Raw genomic sequence first — 18,519 nt, forward strand, 5'->3', positions numbered from 1 at the left:
GAAGGATTTGGAATTTATTTTGGGGGGGGGGGGGGGGTGTTGGATACTATACACCTAGCCAAATGTACCATTGATTAACATTGCAACCTATTAGAGTTTAATCACATTTTTTTCATATTATTAAGAGGATCTACCCCAAACAGCATTGATTTGCTCAGTCTGTGCCTCTGAATAAAACTGAGGAGCTCTTTTCAAGAGTCATTAAATATGACCAAAAGCTTAAATCAACAATGACAGCGGTTGTCAACCTCATATACCGCCAACACTCATTTGAACTTTAATGCATTCTTAAAAATATATTGTTCAATAAGGCTCAATAAACCATTCCATTAATAAGAATAATAAAAAAATCATTACATACATCAGGAATATTACAGGGTTAAATACAACCATTATATATATATTTTTTTTAGTTTTTTCAACATTCTTGCGGTCCTTCGAAGCAACAAATTATAATTTATTATCGGCTTAGGTTTTTCTCTTTCAATAGACTGTATAAAACAGATGCTAACTGAAGAGCTCTGACTTGTCATGAAGTGCAAGCCCACCATCTAGAGGTAAACATTCAGCAAGACTATAGAATATACACAGGACAACCTTTTGAACAATTTTGTCGAGTTTCATCTGGTTGCCCGTTGAAGGCAACAATGCCCAAAAAGTTGCCCCGTGTATCATCAGCCTAAGAGCACCAGCTACAATCCTGTGGTTTTCAACCTTCAAACATCTGCCATTAGTGCTGGTCTAGTAAGGCATGATTTAATATTTCATTTAAGAAAGAAAAATAAACCACAAGCAACTGCACCCATGGTTTTAAGATGTTTATTTAAAAAATAAAATAGAAAAAAAAATATTACATAAAAATATTGAAGGAAAACAAAAACAATTCCTCCGTCTGACCTCTTGGATGCGGAGCAGGCCACACTGAGGGCTTTCAGTTAAGGATTGACAAAGAGTGCTTTTGGCCACTGCGACATTAACAGACGTCAGCAAAAAAAAAAAAAAAAAAAAAAATTACATTTAAAATCCATCACTGAGATTCAATGAGGAGCGTCACACTGTATCAAGTACATCACTACAAATGTCAAACCATTACAGAGTGAAACACTTCCACCTTTCCAGCACACCTCCACAGATTCACTCGGGAAAAACAGGGAGCCGTTTCCATTCAGACAAAATCACCTGTAAAGTAGGTCCTTATGTGAACCGAAGGAGGGGGAGAGTTGCCTCAATGTCTGACCCATTTTGCAAAAGATGCTGGTTCTATCTAAAGCAGAAACTGCTTTTAGTGTTACATTTGCCCTATTGCATTGAGAGGCAGGCGAGTCAAGAGTTACAAGGACAATCCGCAGTCTCTGTATCACATATGACTTTGTAAAAACAAGTCACGTAAGCCTGTGGCAATCAAAGTCATTCCATACAGACTGTAAGTCATGGTTGTAACATTGTAACAGCAGTAAAATAGTCTGGTTGATCTTCAGGAGGAAATATCTGCTCCGCAAAAACTCCAGACAAGACGTCTGGCTGTTCTCCCTCCATCGAAACAGACTGAACTTGCATACAGGAACGGTTCACGTGTACCTTGATGCGTTGCTCTCAGGCCTGGGTCCGTCTACGGTCACTTTGACAAGATTAACAAGCAAACGGCCGTCGTGAGGGACACAGGATCAGAGGTTTTCAAAACTCCACTTGCATAGTAACTATAACCTGTATGCCTGTGATGTTCAGCAACGGCAATACAGTTTTAGTGTGCCATATACAAACAGAACCCTCCCCTCCCCCCAAAAAAACAATACAATACAGTACAGGAATAGGTAATTACCAAAAAGGCATATATTAGAGCATGTACCTGGCAATAAATGCACATCAAGATTCCAGAAAGGAATCAAAATAAATTCCCGTTCTCCGCTAATCTGATTCGGATGCCCGTTCAGAACTCGAAACGGTCCGATAAGGGCACCTTGCATAAAGCTGCACTGATCTGGAGTCTGCTCGCACGTTCATTAGAGCTTCCCTAAAATAATTCACGTCTCACACTTACCTAGAGCGATTAAAAAAAGGACAGACACACATATAAATGAAAGCGCGTACAGACTAAGGGCTTGAGAATTTTTTCAATGTCTATCAGTCGGTTCTCAATCGGTTAAATCCAAGGCCTAAGGCCTCAATGCCACACAACTACAACCTTAAAGACGAACGAGACGAATAAAAGCCAACAGACGAGACTCTGAAGCTCAACACAAAGTGGGAAATGGTGACACCTACAGGCAAGTCGTTCTGCGAGATCTACACTTGGCCGCTTTAACTCGCGCTCGTCCAGGTGCAATTTATGCAGAGAAAAGGGGAAGAGGGAATATAAACTCTCAAAAACAGTTTTAAAACTGACTTTTCCCCTTAAGGAGCCTGTCTGACAGGAATCTGTAAACGATGAACGAAATTAAAAACATTACAAAAATAAAAACGTTTTTACAAAAACAGAATGCGGGACACAGAAAAAAAGCGAACAAAATCAAAAAAATTAAACATGTTTCCGGAGTGAACAAAAACACACAGTTATTGCACAAGAAAGTAAAGGTTGCGTGATGTGAACAGTCAATACGGTGGAGGATCTGGAAGCATCTCGAGTGCAGGATTCGAAGCCAGCGTCACACATACATACACCCCGAAACAACAAAACACACACTTGAAATCCACTGAATCCAGGTCGTCCCACATGTGAAGGGTGTCACGTTTAGACTGAAAATATGAAGACAGATAAACAACGGAGCATGAAACACACCAACAAACAAACAAACAAACAGGAAGTTGTGGATTAGACGATCAAAAAACAAAACAAACAAACAACAGTTCCTGTTCTCGAAGCTTCCTCAAGAAGATTGCACAGGTCAAAAAACCCCAAATCGAGTCAACATATACATGCAGAGATTCAGTGGCAGACTGAACTACTTAGCACCACCATCACCACAACTACTGAACGAGGAGCTGGGTGGCAAACGCTGGTCTCTCAGTGCTCACACCATCAGCAGGAGGGCTCAATGAGTTCTCATCGTCTTGAGATGGGACCGGAGGGGTGGAAGAGGAAGTGAGGGGTGGAAGGGGAGCTTCTGGAGGGCAGGCGCGAGGGCTTTATCTGCTGAGGTTGTCCAGCACATTGTCCCTCTTCCTGCGGCGCCAGGTGTTGCGGTTGTACTGCATGTGGCTTCGGCTGGAAAGGACGGGACTGTGCACCACGGCGGGGTTGTGGAAGCCCTTCCATGGGAACTTGGGACCTGTCTGCAGGAGACAAGACGAGACAGGGTAACTTTATCTGAAAAAATGGCTCAGCATACATACATAAATAAATGGATCATAAATAAATAAAAATGAAAACATGCATACCATTTGAAAGTCTGGGTACAGCATTTATTCTGACAAGTAATTTGTATTATTTTTACTCTAATATATTTTATTATTTATTTATTTTAAGATGCCAAAAGTAACAGCAGAGAGATTAATATAACGTTGTAAAAGATTTATATTCCCACACTTGTGATCTTGGCCACTTGAGGACAGGAACTAATAGCATAACACCAAAGCACAGTGCCCTTAAAGCACACTAAATACACACACGAGCACTATTAAAGACTTAGTGTATCCCATCATTCATCCTGTTTTGGAAATTTTGCTGAGATCTCGCGAGAGGTCACGGAAACCTTTCCAATGCAAGTTAAATATTAATATAAGTAGTAGTAGATAGGGCCTATCATTACATATCATTTGGTAGAAAACCAAAGTGATGCACATTTTATTGGTGCAAAGGAGAGTAATGGTGATATTTTGTACAACATTTGCAACTGATAATCAGACTTAATTAGAAGCATCACAAATTATCTCACGTTATAGGAATAATGAACAGATATTTAGACACTGATTTTACAAATGTAAAAATGCAAGTGTTTACAATACTATAAGTGTGTCCCCATCAAGTAATGAAAATTTCTACAAACTTGTGGTCCTTATCCTTACTTTGGCCAAATACAAGTGCAGTCTTTATATAATAAAAAAATGTTTTGTTGTACAATCATAATATTCCCACAAAAATATTAAGCAGCACAACTATTCAAATGATATTAAAACATTCACTTTAAAGCAAATTTGAATTAAAAAAAAAACCAATAATTAAATTAGTTCTTAATTTTTTAATTACATTTCAATATTGCTGCTTTTGTTGTATAATTGGTAAAAAAAAAAAAGGGGGAAAAAAAAAGGAAATAATACCCCAAACTTTACATTAGTAGTGTAAATAAAAAAATCCTTATTTTTATTTTTAAATGCAATAAAAGCTAAATGTTGCTTTCCATGGAAAACTGCAAAAAAAAAAAAAAAAATAGGATAAGATGAAATGGTGTGATGCAGCACAATTATCTTTAGCTTACTCCCTGTAAGGCATTTTTAAAAAGATTTTATGAAAAATGTTTTAGAAATATAATTTCTATTTTTTTTTATAGTATTGATACATGGTTAGAGCAAGCCAAGCTGATGAAACATTACTCATTTTAGAAAAAATAAATAAACTTTCCATTTATATAAAGTTACTTAAAACCTGCATTGCATTCTTGATGCTGATTTGACATTGAGCATTGCTGAATTTTTTCATCTTAATTAAAAGTATAGTTCACCTAAAAATTAAAATTCTGTCATTATTTACTTACCATCATGATGTTGCAAACCTGTATGACTGTCTGTCATCTGTGGGACACAAAAGATGATAGTTCTGGATCCCATTGACTTCCACTGTGTGGTCAAGAAATACAATAGAAGTCAAAGGGAACGGAAACCGTTCTGTTACCAAAGTCTTTGGAAGAAAGCGAGTCATACAGGTTTAAACGACATGAGGGTCAGTTAATGAAGACATTTAATTTTGGAGTAGACCGCCCTTTTACTTCGTCATTAGACTAGACTGTGAAGTCTTGATGAAGGAAGGAAGGAAAGTTGGGCTCACTGTCAAGATTAGAGATGCACTGAAAAGATAACTAGCCTGAAAAATAAATCAATTAGTAAGTTGTAAGTAGTATTAGTAAATTAGTATTAAAAAGAAAAGTTATGTAGACTATTAAAAAGCACAACTTGATTTTAAAAATGCATTATTAAATGTTGAAATTTACATTAAGATTAATAAATGCTGAAGTAGTATTGTTTATTTGTTCATGTTAACTAATGAACCTATTATTAAAAAAGAAAAATGTTCAATTTTATTGCTACTTTTAGTAAAAAGTATGAGGTGTTTTTTTATTTTTTTTATTTAGCATCATTAAATATTGAGTTAAATTGAAAAGTCTTATAAAAATACTTTGTATTATTTAATAAAATGATAAATAATCAGAATCTGCGCTTCGGTGCATCCCTAGTCAAGATACACACAACATCTAGAGGGAGGCACACGCAGGACACCGCCTACCTTGGGATGGTGGTGGGGACTGGGTAGAGGGCTGGGGGGAGCTGGGGGGGGCATGTGGAAGTATGGGGGTGGTCCATCTGCCATACACACCTGTCTGCCAGGTAGAGCGTGGACAGAGAAACTGCCGGGGATTGACACTCTCGCCTGGAGAAACACAGAGAGGAAGCAACCTACCCATCAAAGAATCCTCATCAAATTCAACTATAACCAAAACAGCTCCTCACCTGGGCAGCCGGAGGCATGCTGAGTGCTGCAGTGATGCTGGCTTTGCCCGTGTGCATCTGAAGCGCTGGGGGCAGGGGACCGGGTGCCAGGATCTGGAGAGGGAAGGGGGCTACAGGTGGAGCCACATACGGTGTGGAGTCAGAGTCCTGAAGGAGCAGAGGTCAGATATGAGGGAGTGAATGACAAATTGAGCATCGTATAACCCTGACATATGAAATAAGTCAGAATTATATATAGAAATATTTATTTTCTGACTATTATTTCATATGTCAGTCTTTTACGGGGTATATATGAAGAGTTCAGACGCAAAAGCCTCCAAGTGCCATCTGAAATGTTCTTCTAAAATGAGCAGTTTCCTCAGGTTCTCTGGTGTTTGTTCAGTCATTTCACTTCAATGGCAATGAATAGGTAGTAATGGAGTAGTGTTTTGAACCGCTTGACAAAATCGTGAAATAATGTGTTGGATATTTTGAGTATCATATTTGATAAATCGGGTTTTATAGTTTTTATAATGCCCTTGGTGCATTAGCTGATATTAATATGGGCAAAAGATGAAATTCTGATAACTTGTAATGCAAATCAATGAGCGCTTTATAACCACATAACAGTTAACGTACATAAAATACATATAAATATCAGTTGTCACTATATCTCTCAATATGACTTCGTAAGATTATATTTAAATGCTTAGTTTTTGCTTAACAGAGCTCTACAGCTTTCATATTAACAACAAATTTATTGAGAGATGAACAAAACACAATCCTCATAAGTCGGATGCATTTTTAATATGGACATTTTAACACACATTCTATAAAAACATAAGGGATGGATAACCAAATAAAGCTAAGTTTCTTTAGGTCAGTAAATGGTCAAGGGTCAAAGACAAGAAGGATCTTCAAAAATCAAAACAAAAGTTTAATACAGTTTAATTACATAAATCATTTCATCCATATTCTGACATATTAAGTTTTTGAAGCATTAAAGCTGACACTTTCCTTACTTTTAATATACTTTTTATGCAGATAAAATCAGTTTTCACGATTTAAATTTAATGCAGACACCAAATTGGGACCTTTCGTCTGTGACCCTCATCTTTAAAATGTCACCAACAATATTAAAGCTATTCTTACATACACTTTCTAAAAATCCTTTATACAGCAAAACGACACATGAACAAGAACCTTATAAGAGAGGGTTTTACAATTACTGAAAGGCATATATATGACAACAGAAGGCATGTAGTAGAGACGGTGCACAAAAGCTGTTGTTTCACAAAGTTCGGATTGAGCTCATTTAGAGGCCCTAACATGTTGAACATCCCGTGTAATGCAGTATGTTTGTAGGGTTGAAGGGCAATGCTTACGATATCACTGCCTGACAGCGAGGACGCAGAAGAGGCGGAGGAGTGCTGCTGAGGGCTGGAGAGGGACATGGGGGAGTCTGCGCTGTGAGGGGACACCGAGTCCCTCTGCTGCTGCTCCTCCACACCTACACCCAGCAGTGTGCCCGTCTCCACCTGCTCCACTGAGTCTTTAGGAGATGCACCTGCGCTTCGCAGACAGGACAGCAAAAACATCAGCCATACACGACTACAAGTTACGCTGAATCAGAGCAGGTTACACTATGGTGAAGACTAGGAGGAAGACTTCAAGTCATCCTAACATTGCTGTAAAACGTCTTGAACAGGACATCAGTGACTGCTCTGCTCAGATGGTCTGCAATGCCTCAATGATTACTGCACATTATGAAGTACAATCAAAAACACAAACACCCTGAATGAAGTTAGGGTGGTACATTATGAGCAAGTGTCTTCATATTCAGACGCACCTTTGTTCCTCTCAATGCGGGCGTTGTGTCTGCAACCCCACTTCTTTATGATCCACTCCCTGTAGTTGATGACTTCCTGGGTGACTTTAATAATGCGGCCCAAAGTGCTGAGGGGACGAGATAAGTGGCAAATTAAGTCAAGAGTTAGAGAGGACTAGGGTGAAGGTGCTTTTATGCAGATGAGATGTACCTGTCACTGTCTTTATTGGGGTAAGAACGTGCAAGAGGTGAGACGGCGTGACCCAGTATTATATACGCGTAGTCGAAAGCCTCCTTCACCTGCATGGCACCATACGAACTTTTGCCCACGTCATTACCTAAACAATTATTGAAAAGAAATAACATACATACATATTATATACAAATGCATACACACAAACATACAAAACCTATTAACAAAATTATTTTTCACAGATTGATTTTTGTATTTATGTGGTGCTAACCATTGTACACTTTTTTTCATGATTCACTATATAATGATTAACTGCACTATTAATGATACACAAAAGGTAAAGTGATTTTTGTACTCAGCATGACAAACTTCAAAAGAAAAAACTAAAAAGTGAAACAACTTATATTAAAAGTTTGTTTACTGGTGTAATGAGTTATTAACGGCTAACTAAACTTTCAGTAAATTGCTTTGCTTTCAGTATTGCTTGCATCAAATTACTTTTATTGCTTAAAAGCAAACACCAGCAATCAAAGTCATCTCCTTTTCTCAAGCAAATTGCAAAAGTGTCTCATCAACGGCTCTTTTCCAAAACCTAGCGAGCGGCCTACCTAGACAGCATCTTAAGACACCACAGGCGAAGTTAATGTGAAATCTGTCCTAAAACATAGGCAGCTGTGTTTCTAGATATCTTATTCAGGCCAAATTTGGATTCACTGAAAAAGCAATACAAGAATGCATGGTGAAAGAACATACATTTTATTCCATGCCATAAATGCAGGTTTTCCAAAACTATACATTAAATCATAAAACACTGATCAACTGATATATTGTCTGGGGGAACTTCAAGTAATATTTAAAGGGTCCTGCAGACAAAAAAAAATGTAATAAATAATAATCATAAAACAATGGGCATAAAATACATGTTTTTCTGCATATTAGATTAATAGGTTGAGCATCATGCTAAACCAAACTGTACTGAAATTGAGCAGATTCTTCATGTCAGAAATGAGTGAAATTGGTCATTTATGAGGTTCCAATTCATTTAGGACACGGTCTCAGAAAGCAGTTGCCAATGTAGGCAGTAGACAAGCAGCTCACTAGGTTTTGCATTATTGGACCAATTATTAGATAAAGAGCTTGAACAGTACCTGGAAGAAGAGGGTCCTCGATACAGAGCATGGAGGGCCTGTAGCCATTACTCATGGCCTTCATGATGTCCTCTTTAGCCATGTAAGCGCCGCCGTTCTTTATCCTGATGCCCGTCTTCAGGTAGTTGAAGTGTCTTCCATACAGCTCGAAGAACTCGATGAGCAGAATGCCAAGGTTCATGTTGGGATTCCTAGCATCAATCCTTGGGTGTAACTGTGGGTGTAGGCCAAAAAACAGCAGGCAAAATGAGACTCTCTCTTTATTTGATTTTTGGCAGTCATTTATGAAATTAGTGCGACTGACAGTTATACAAGGGTAGTAAAAAAATGCTTGACAAGTAATGACAGATCTCTAAATGAGACGAGATCAAGCTATTATTATTATGAAACCCTCTTAACGCTTCTCTTGGGCTGCTAACGCTGTACCTGTAAGAAGCTGATGACCATCAGGATGAGACTGTAGGAGCTGATTCCTCCCGTGAAGACTTCGTTGAGGTCTCGCTGCAGCAGGAACTGCTTCAGCACCAAGATTAAATAAGGCAGCACGGTATACTTCTGTGTGGGAGAACAGAAGAAGGCATTTTAGACTTTAGAACATCAAAAACCAAACAAACCTCATCTACACCACACATCTCACGAGCGACTCCATTTAACACTTGAATGATCACAGCAAGGTCTTTTTTTTATTTTTATTAACCATACAATAGTGCCTCATTACACGTTGACGTCAGGAATATCGAAAGGGTTTAGTGAAGCCTTGCACATGTATGTGCCTAAAACATAGGAACTGCGCACATGGTTGTCTTTCACAGTAGATAAAATGCAGCTGTTCGGAAGCTGCAGAAATATTTACATAAGGTGAAGTGTTATGATAACTGGGGACGTTCCTCCATGCAAGATCGACACCGTCTTGAAGGCTTTGGGTGTCATTCACTATTGAAGTGTTTCAAGTCCTCCTGGGAAGTTGGAATTATTAAGTTATGAAGTCAGTTGCGATGTATAACTTTAGTAAAAAATGATAAAAAAAAAAACCTTGAGATGCTCTCCACTGTAGTCCTTCATAGAAAATGCAACATTGGGACATTACCTTTGCATACAAATTTTTTTTTTTTTTTTTTTTTTTTTTTTACAAAAAGCAAAATTTTTGACTAAATATAAAAAAAGCTTTAGGACACTTTAGGACAACGTGACTTGTAAAATCCATCTGAAGGAGCATGTTTATCAATATTTTATTACAGAAGTTATTGTTAAATATTTGTGCACATGCACGTTTGGTGAATCAGACGCTTCACCCCTAAATGTAGTATTAAGGAAACATCTCCTGAAGGATGCACAGATGAGAGCCATGAAGGTGATCTTGCAGTCACAGAGGAGTACTGCAGGTCTGCTCATGGAAATGAGCTTGGCCTTATTCAAACATCTGCACTGAGAGCTTGCTGACAGATGTTCAGTTATGCTTCACCCTCCTGCTCTCTTTAGTCTGACACTGATACTTTAAGACTGACATCAAATGAGCAAACATGGAGCAAATCTAGGACACCTCAAACATGTAAATACAAGTAGAGTTCAAAATGTACATCCTGCCTTTAGCAGGTGGGTCAAATTAACTGAAAGAATATTATAGATTTATAAACATTAATAGCAGCACCACACAGTGGTCAGTCACATAGCAAAATACTTCTTTTCGACATCAAAACTATTCGAATCGTGTGCATATTTTCATTTTGGCAGCTGAACACAAGGAACGCCAGGACACAGAGTTCCAGAGACACTACAATAACAGAATTCATTTGGACTTTGAAGCCAAAGCCTTTCATTTGTATATCCTTTGTGTATAACGAATCCGGTCAGAGTACTTTTATCAGTGATGGCCAGACTGTCATTATTGGCTTGGGACTTAAAGTACAGCATGAACGAACAACGCAATGGTCAAGGCCCATAAAATGTTTTCACAAGAAAATGTAGAAAGATTTATGCAAAAATGCAACCACAAGCCTGTTGGGAATTGCCTGCATGTGCTGAAACAACTGAAGACTGGTAAACTGAACTGCTTTGCTTTTGTTCACTAACACGCATGCATAGTCTATAGTCAAGACACAAAATGTACAACTCACATTTACAAAGAACAGGAAGTTTTGCCAAAACAGCAAAACAATAATACTTTGAAATATAACAGTTTAAAATAAGTTTTCCATCTGAATATTCAAATGTTATTTATTTCTATCATGCAAAGCTGCATTTTCTTCAGCCAGGACACATTGGCGTTTTCAATATCACATGATCATTAAGAATTTTTTTTTTGCAAATAATGTCAAATAAAAAGTTCTTCTTAGAGACTACAACAAAGTGATATGCTACTTTAGCAAGACTAAAATTATTGAAAGTAGAGTTGTTCCGATTCCGATACTAGTATCGGAAATATCTCCGATACCACAACAAATTCTGGCATCGGCATCGGCGAGTACATGAACCCATATACCGATCCGATACCATTTTCTTAAAAAATACCTAGTTATGACCGCAAGCTTTGCCTAACTGCTGCACGGTTCTTCTTCGCTGCTCAAAATGCATTGAAAACACAGGAAGTTGTGCTGTGTTGCCACAAGCAACCCCTGTTTAGAGCAGCGAAGAAGAAATGAAAACGCGTTAGCAGCCCTGATCTATATATGACTGGATCACTCATCACATTCTAAACTGCCAAAAGACAGTGAAGCCGCTTCTATATTATAGATCAGTGGTTAGCAGTATGTCTCTGTAGTACCGGTAGTTACAGACTCTCAAGTATATTCAGTACCGGCAGCTGCGTTCAGTCGCTTCCGTGTAAGTCAAAGCGCAGGGCTCCAGACAGTAGCCGAATATATACTAGTGTCTGTGAATATTAAACTGCAAAATACTATTTAAATATTACTCCCGCAAAATCTACATCTCTGTGGGTGACTGGCACAGATGCGCGGGAGCTCGCTGTTTTGTAGTCTCTGCTGTGTGTCATGAGGACACGAACGCATAAACCGTCACTTCATGAGAATTTACCGTTTCATTTGAGAATACTGTCATATCATAAACACAGACACTCAAAGATCTTCATGGCAGCCCATTAAAATAAATGTTTGGTTTACATGAGTAAATTGACAATATATAAAGCTACTGTTGTAGCCTACAGTAATAATAATACGTCTCTATAATAATAATAATTATGCCTAGATGGTTGCTTGTTTTTTACTTGTTTTGTTGTAAAGAGATTATCTGATTAATAGATCTTTTTTTATATTCCTAGACTTATTTGTTGCAGTTTTTTTATACAGTTATATTGTAAAACTTAAATACCTTTTTTAGTTTGCGGTGTTAGATTTTTGGCTGCATTTGAAGTTCTTTTTTGCATAAGAAAATAAATAATACTGTCAAATTCATGTTAGATAATAAAAATACTGTAATAAATACAGTAGTTCACCATGTATTTGTTCATGTTTTATTGAGGGATCTGTCTGAAGCACACCATAAAAAGAATTCTAGCAATTTACACAGGGCTAGTAGTATATACAGCTGTATATACAGATATACACCCAGGTATCGGATCAGTACTCGGTATCGGCCGATACCCTGAGCCCAGGTATCGGAATCGGTATCGGGAAGAGAAAAAGGGTATCGGAACATCTCTAATTGAAAGACATGTGCTTTGAATTCAGTACTAATTTAGTTCACACAAATAAAAACATACAAAATTAACGACAAATAAACCAAAGCAAACAATATCCAGATGTTCTGCACATCTTGAAACTATACATTTAGTTTTTTTTTAAATTAGATTTTCTAAATATGCAAAAACCTTTTTACCTTCACATATTCTTTGATGAAGTTAGCAGCTTTGATGCCCGTCTCCACGTTAAAACTTATGTCCACTTTCACCTCGGTATCCTGATCTGTCAGTTTGATGATTGGTACCTTCAGAATTCAAAGATATGAACAGAACACAAGTAATGACCAAGAATCCCCCAAATGTTAAAAATTAAAGCAAAACATCCAAACTGATGAAAATACATTAAGCCACAATCACTGAAAATGAAGCTGTTTAACCGAGTGTAGTTGATGTAAAAGCAACAGAGGGAAGCTGGTACCGTAGCTTTGTCCAGAACTTTGATGGAATATGGTTCTGCCACATTGTGTTTTCGGAGCGCCTGCTCCAGCTGCTGCAGGGGAGGTTTCTCCCATTTCCCAAACACCACCAGGTCAATGTCACTACAGTGGAAAAGCAGCAGCCAGGTTAACTTTAAGCAATTTGTTCAAATCAACACTCTCGATTAAGCCATTGAAAGCCCAAATATCACATGAAAACAAAAACATCTTCCAGCAAAGCAGTTTGCTGTAAAATAAACTAACATTCATTTGTCTTTTTAGAAATGTTCAGTCAAATACACGAGGCCTACGGACTAACATTAACAAGGAAAGTCTTTCAAGCTTTAGAGACCTTTTTTTTTGGACCGTACAAGTTTTGCAAGCTACAGATCTAAGATCATTCGTGCAATCCTCACATCTGGAGTTAACAAACTGCAATTAATCATAAAATGTCAGTTTAGATATTGAAAGACAGCTCAGAAGGCTAGCAGTCTATGGTTGTGATGATGATGAAGCACGTGCTCCAACCCCACTAGTCTGTGAGAGTCATCCAACTGTGAATAATGATAGGACAACAACAGCGTTGTCACTGAATGTGTAAGATTAAACATGCATTCATTTACCTGGTTGGGAGAAAGAGTCCAGTGCTAAAGCTGCCAAAAATCTGGACCTGAGTACATAACAATAATGAAGAAAAAAAAAAAAACATTTGAATTTTTGACTTGCATTTAAAATAGCTCCATTTGAAAGACATCATCTCTTAAGCTGGCTTACTTCAGCGGTCGGCCACAACTCTTTGATGACCGACTCTATCCTGTCCACCACCTCCTGCCTCATGGTGGTCTCCTCAGGACGAGGAGATATGAAATTGTAGAAGTCCATGATTTCTTCATGCAAGCTTGAAGAAATGAGAAGGATTACAATGGAAGGTCATTGGTACAATTTAAGAGGTCATTGTTGCATTTCCTTCACAATGAGTCAGAGCAAGAATCTTAACATTTTTTTTCTTCATTTTCTTTAACCAAACAAACAAACAAAAACAAAAAAAAATCAGTGCAACAGGACAAAGAACTTGACTGGTTAAATGCTAACCAATAGCCAGCCGTTCAACAAATTCACATTTCCAGATCTGGCTCCAATCTGGTAGAAAACATCCACATTTCACAATCCAATCAATTCCCTATGGATAAAAATCAACTGCCGGTTGTTAACTGGCAAGTATTTAATGCATGAACCATGGAAAAGATACTCCAGATTCCAGTACAATGAAGTAAAAATCACCATTAGGAAATTCCAAGTGTGAAGATAAAAGAAAATAAAAAAAATATGCACGGAAACCCTACGAAAATATAACCATACAGAGAAACATGATCAACAGAATGACATTTAGTGTGGTTAACAAATTTAGATGGGATGTATTGTAAAATTTATTATCCAACCTTTACATTTGGTCGTCCAAATTGTGAATATTTCGTAACATCACTGATGAACTGATTGGGCTTTCATTTTTGTTTTTAATCATTTTTACAATACCACTGCATATATAAAAAAAAAATTGCACATATGAAATACTCATCACTTGTAGTTTAAGGGATACTCCATCCCAAAATGAAAATTTTGTCATTAATCACTTACCCCCATGTCGTTCCAAACCTGTAAAAGCTTTGTTCGTCTTCAGAACACAATTTAAGATATTTTGGATGAAAACCGGGAGGCTTGAGACTGTCCCATAGACTGCCAAGTCCATGGTTTTCTTTCAAATCAAAGCATAAATACTCGTGGAAACAGTGCGTTCTTAAGCCACGGCTGACACAGAAGAGCATAGTTTGAGTGATGTGGAAAGACACAGAGGAGACCGTTGACAAAAGGAATTGTTGAATGAAGTCATTATTTGCTTTATTCGTGTACAAAAAGTATTCTTGTCGTTTCATAACATTACGGTTGAACCACTGACGGCAGATAGAGTGTTCTGACGATGTCTTTCATACTCTACTGGACCTTAACAGTATTATTTACTTGGCAGTCTATGGGACAGTCACAAGCCTCAATGGTTTTCGTCCAAAATATCTTAAATTGTGTTTCCGAAAACAAACAAAGCTTTTAGGGGTTTGGAACAACAATGGGGGTAAGTGATTAATGACCATTCTCATTTTGGGATGGAGTGTCCCTTTAAAAGTTCTTATTGGTTTCCCTAGAAAATTTGAAATAAGAGCTGGAAATACCAAGAAAACCAAAGCCCACCAATCTTAAACACCCAAACAGTATTTTGTACCTATGAGTGTATGACACGGTCATTGCCTCATTCGGTTCCAGATTCTTCCGTGGAAAAATTCCAGCGGTCTGGAACCATCCACCACAAATATCACAAGTTTATGCAACAGATTGGTCACTTCTTACAGGCCTACAATTGCGGAGTTACTAAAGATTTAAGCATGCATTGTATTAAGTGTCCAGTGTTATAGTCATAAATCAGCAAACACCAAAACTGGATCCAGCAGACAGCCAACATTAGCGTACAGGCGATGACAGCAAATGTAACACAAAACTGTTAGTTAAAAGCTAGAAGCAAACAACAAACCACTTGCTGTATTTATAAATGAAGTTACTCAGGTTTGAACAGGTTCAGGTCATAAAAAGTCATGTAAACCATGAACCAAACCAGCCAGCTACAAGAGGAATCAAAACATTACAAACTGTGACTGGAAGCAGAAAAAATATTTGAGAATCAAAAATTGAACAAGAATGTGAGCTTAATGGTTTTAATGCGGAAAAGAACTACAATCCCATTAAGAATTCCGAATAACAATCAAATTAAAAAGATAAATATAAAACCACTGATTTAAAACAGTTGATTATACATATAGAAAAAAATACATTGTGTGTTCACTCACTGCAAATTATAAATAACTATAACTGCACATCTTGCAGTGAATAATGTACATGCATAGTCAAGTGTTTAAATCAATAGTTTTATTCATGAACTGATATGACTTTATATGAAAGGATAAAGGAAGATGTCACTCAGTCCCAGAGTTTTTCCAAAATTGGGCCAAGTAGACTAACAAATTTTGTCTCAGTTCTCAGATTGGTTGGGATTTCTCTGCTGAATCATGGGGCATTTTTCCACCAAGTGGTCAATGGCTTCAACATTTGCCTATACTGCTGATTAACAACCTTGTGGCTTCAAGTAGATCAGTCTTTAAAAGATGTATTATAAGTTATCACTGAAAATCACTTTCCTTTAAGAAAATGAACAGGCTTTTTACTTCTGGAACCCACATTAAAACAATTGAATAAGCCTATTATATATTTATTTTCCATCAAGTGTTAAAATTACTATATATCCTAACCTGAACTTTAAGTTTTTGCTTTGATTTAGCCAATCAATCATAATTCACTTAAACAAAATTGTGACCCTGGGCCACATAATTAGTCATAAATTGCACCGATATAGTTGTAGCAATAGCCAGCAATAGACTGTATGGCTCAAAATTATAGATTGTTCTTTTATGCCCAAAAACATAAGGATATTATCAGGTCATGTTCCATGAAGATATTTTGTAAATTCCTACCGTAAATATCAAAACAATTTTGATTAGTAATATGCATTGCTAAGAATTTGGACAATTTTAAAGGCAGTTTTCTAAATATTTTGCACCCTCAGATTCCAGATTTGCAAATAGCTGTATCTCAGCCAGATATTGTAAATGATAAGACATTACATGTTTGTTTCTCGTTTTAAGGAGTCAGTGAGCTGTTGACTGGAAAAAACCGCTCTAAACGATTCGAGAATGAATCGTACACACCAATTCAACTGATTCACTGATCTAAAAGATCCGAATCAAAAGATCGAATCGTTGACGAATCAGATTCGCTTCAAACGGTTAATCAGACGCTCACATTCCACAAGTGACCAAACCCACAGACCGCAGCGGTTCCGAACCGAGCCCAGGACACCCCTGCTAACGTGCTAAAGCTAATCCCCGGCCCAACACGACAAAAAAAAAAGGCCCACTGACACTTTATCACACACGAAAAGGCCACAGAAAGACAGCGCAACATAATAACGCCCCGCTGCTGCCGTTATAAATCAAGCTCATCTCACCCGTCCACTCCTGGGTTATATTTCCTCGTCTTCCACGGCGTGCCGGTATTGTCATAATTGCCGTTAGCCCAGTTAGAGAGCAGGTAGTTTATCCCATAGGTGCTGGCCTTGTTGTCGCTTTTCCTCCGGCCCGGATGATGATGGTGGTGGTGATGGTGGCTGTGAACCGCTGCTGAATGTGACGGATGCCGCTTCATGCAACTCTGCTGCTGCTCTTGATGAAGGAGATGCCGTAGATGAGGAAGAGGAGGGTGATGATGATGATGGTTGACATTATTCAGCACGCTCTCGCTGCAAGTAAAAAACGCATGCCCCTTGTTCATATTCCCAGCGATTATATTAGGGCTCGTAGTCCTTATTTTAGAGCAGCTGGAGGCCAGATCCGCCACCGAGCCGGTCTTTTGGGTCATTTCGCCGTCTCCCGTGTTTCCATTCAACGCGTGAGCCGCAGAGCCGCTGCTCGAGTTCGCAGTGCCGTTGTTTTTAATGTTAGTGCTGTTATTCGCATTGGACGCTAACGTTACAGTTTTATAACCGTCAAACGCCGGGGAGTTGACACAGAGGTTGTTGTGGTGGTGGTTCTGGTGCTGACCCGTGTTAGTCCGGTTGACCTGAGACGTCTCCCACACACGCATCCATAACGCGTTCGCGGGACCCTTCTGTTCCGGCTGAATCCAAGCGACCCTCGGATCCATTCAACCCGTCTTTCCAACACCCCTGTCAAACAAACGGACGCCTTTCCCCCGTTCAGCGGAGAAGTTTGATTTCGGACCGCGAGAACGAGCCTGTAAACGGGGCTACGCGAAACGACAGGGAAAATAACGACGTGCCGAACGACACAACCAACGGGAATCAATTAGTGGCTCTTTCCCCCGCTAGCAATAAACTGTTAGCTAAACTATACAGTGTTTCCAATATGGCGTAGCCTATTCCCTTGAACCCCAAATCCAGTACGCATGTGTAGGATTTAAACCATCGGGGCAGCACACACCCCCAGACTCCAGTCCACACACCGAGCACGCGCAATCGAGCAACCCCACCCTTTCTGAACGGATTCAGAGCGAGGAACACACATTTGAATTTACAACCTTGCCTAAAATCGATATGCACCGCGAGCGACGCGGCGCGCTTAACACACGCGACGCGCGAGAACTGAGAACAGCTTGTACAGTGGCCGAGTGGATGCGTGCAGTAATAGCTACTGATGCATCTAGATTTATTTTTTATCTTTTACATTTCAGTTTCATAGTCATCATCTATTTTATATTAGACTTCCAAGACACCAACTAAAAAAAACCACAACAAACAAACAAGAAACAGAGCACAGCTTATAAATATGGCAAGTAACCACAGGGCATTCCACACACACATATATATATATATATATATATATATATATATATATATATATATATATATATATATATATATATATATATATATATATATATATATAGACACACACACACACAATTGCATATGAATTAAAATATATAAT

The 18,519-nt window shown here is 38.3% G+C and overlaps 1 protein-coding gene across 3 annotated transcripts; it reads right to left on the reverse strand.

Annotated features, from left to right (window-relative positions):
- Positions 1-805: 805 nt before the first annotated feature.
- On the reverse strand, positions 806-18,184 carry tent4a (terminal nucleotidyltransferase 4A). 3 transcript variants are annotated; one of them, XM_052585062.1, is made up of 14 exons: positions 17,022-18,183; positions 13,691-13,814; positions 13,540-13,586; positions 12,919-13,039; positions 12,638-12,745; positions 9,233-9,361; positions 8,807-9,020; positions 7,677-7,803; positions 7,487-7,593; positions 7,023-7,204; positions 5,659-5,805; positions 5,435-5,578; positions 4,689-4,770; positions 806-3,270 (listed from the first exon to the last, which is right to left on the reverse strand). In XM_052585062.1, exons 1-14 carry the CDS (start codon positions 17,714-17,716, stop codon positions 3,041-3,043), a joined length of 2,457 nt encoding a protein of 818 aa, XP_052441022.1. In that variant the 5' UTR covers positions 17,717-18,183; the 3' UTR covers positions 806-3,040. The 3 variants fall into 3 exon arrangements, with proteins under 3 accessions (XP_052441022.1, XP_052441023.1, XP_052441024.1); XM_052585063.1 differs by lacking the exon at positions 4,689-4,770 and having other exon boundaries at positions 17,022-18,184; XM_052585064.1 differs by lacking the exon at positions 4,689-4,770 and having other exon boundaries at positions 5,525-5,578; positions 17,022-18,171.
- Positions 18,185-18,519: the final 335 nt, after the last annotated feature.

This window comes from Carassius gibelio, chromosome B19, assembly GCF_023724105.1.
Source record: "Carassius gibelio isolate Cgi1373 ecotype wild population from Czech Republic chromosome B19, carGib1.2-hapl.c, whole genome shotgun sequence".
In the NCBI taxonomy this organism is placed as follows: domain Eukaryota; kingdom Metazoa; phylum Chordata; class Actinopteri; order Cypriniformes; family Cyprinidae; genus Carassius; species Carassius gibelio.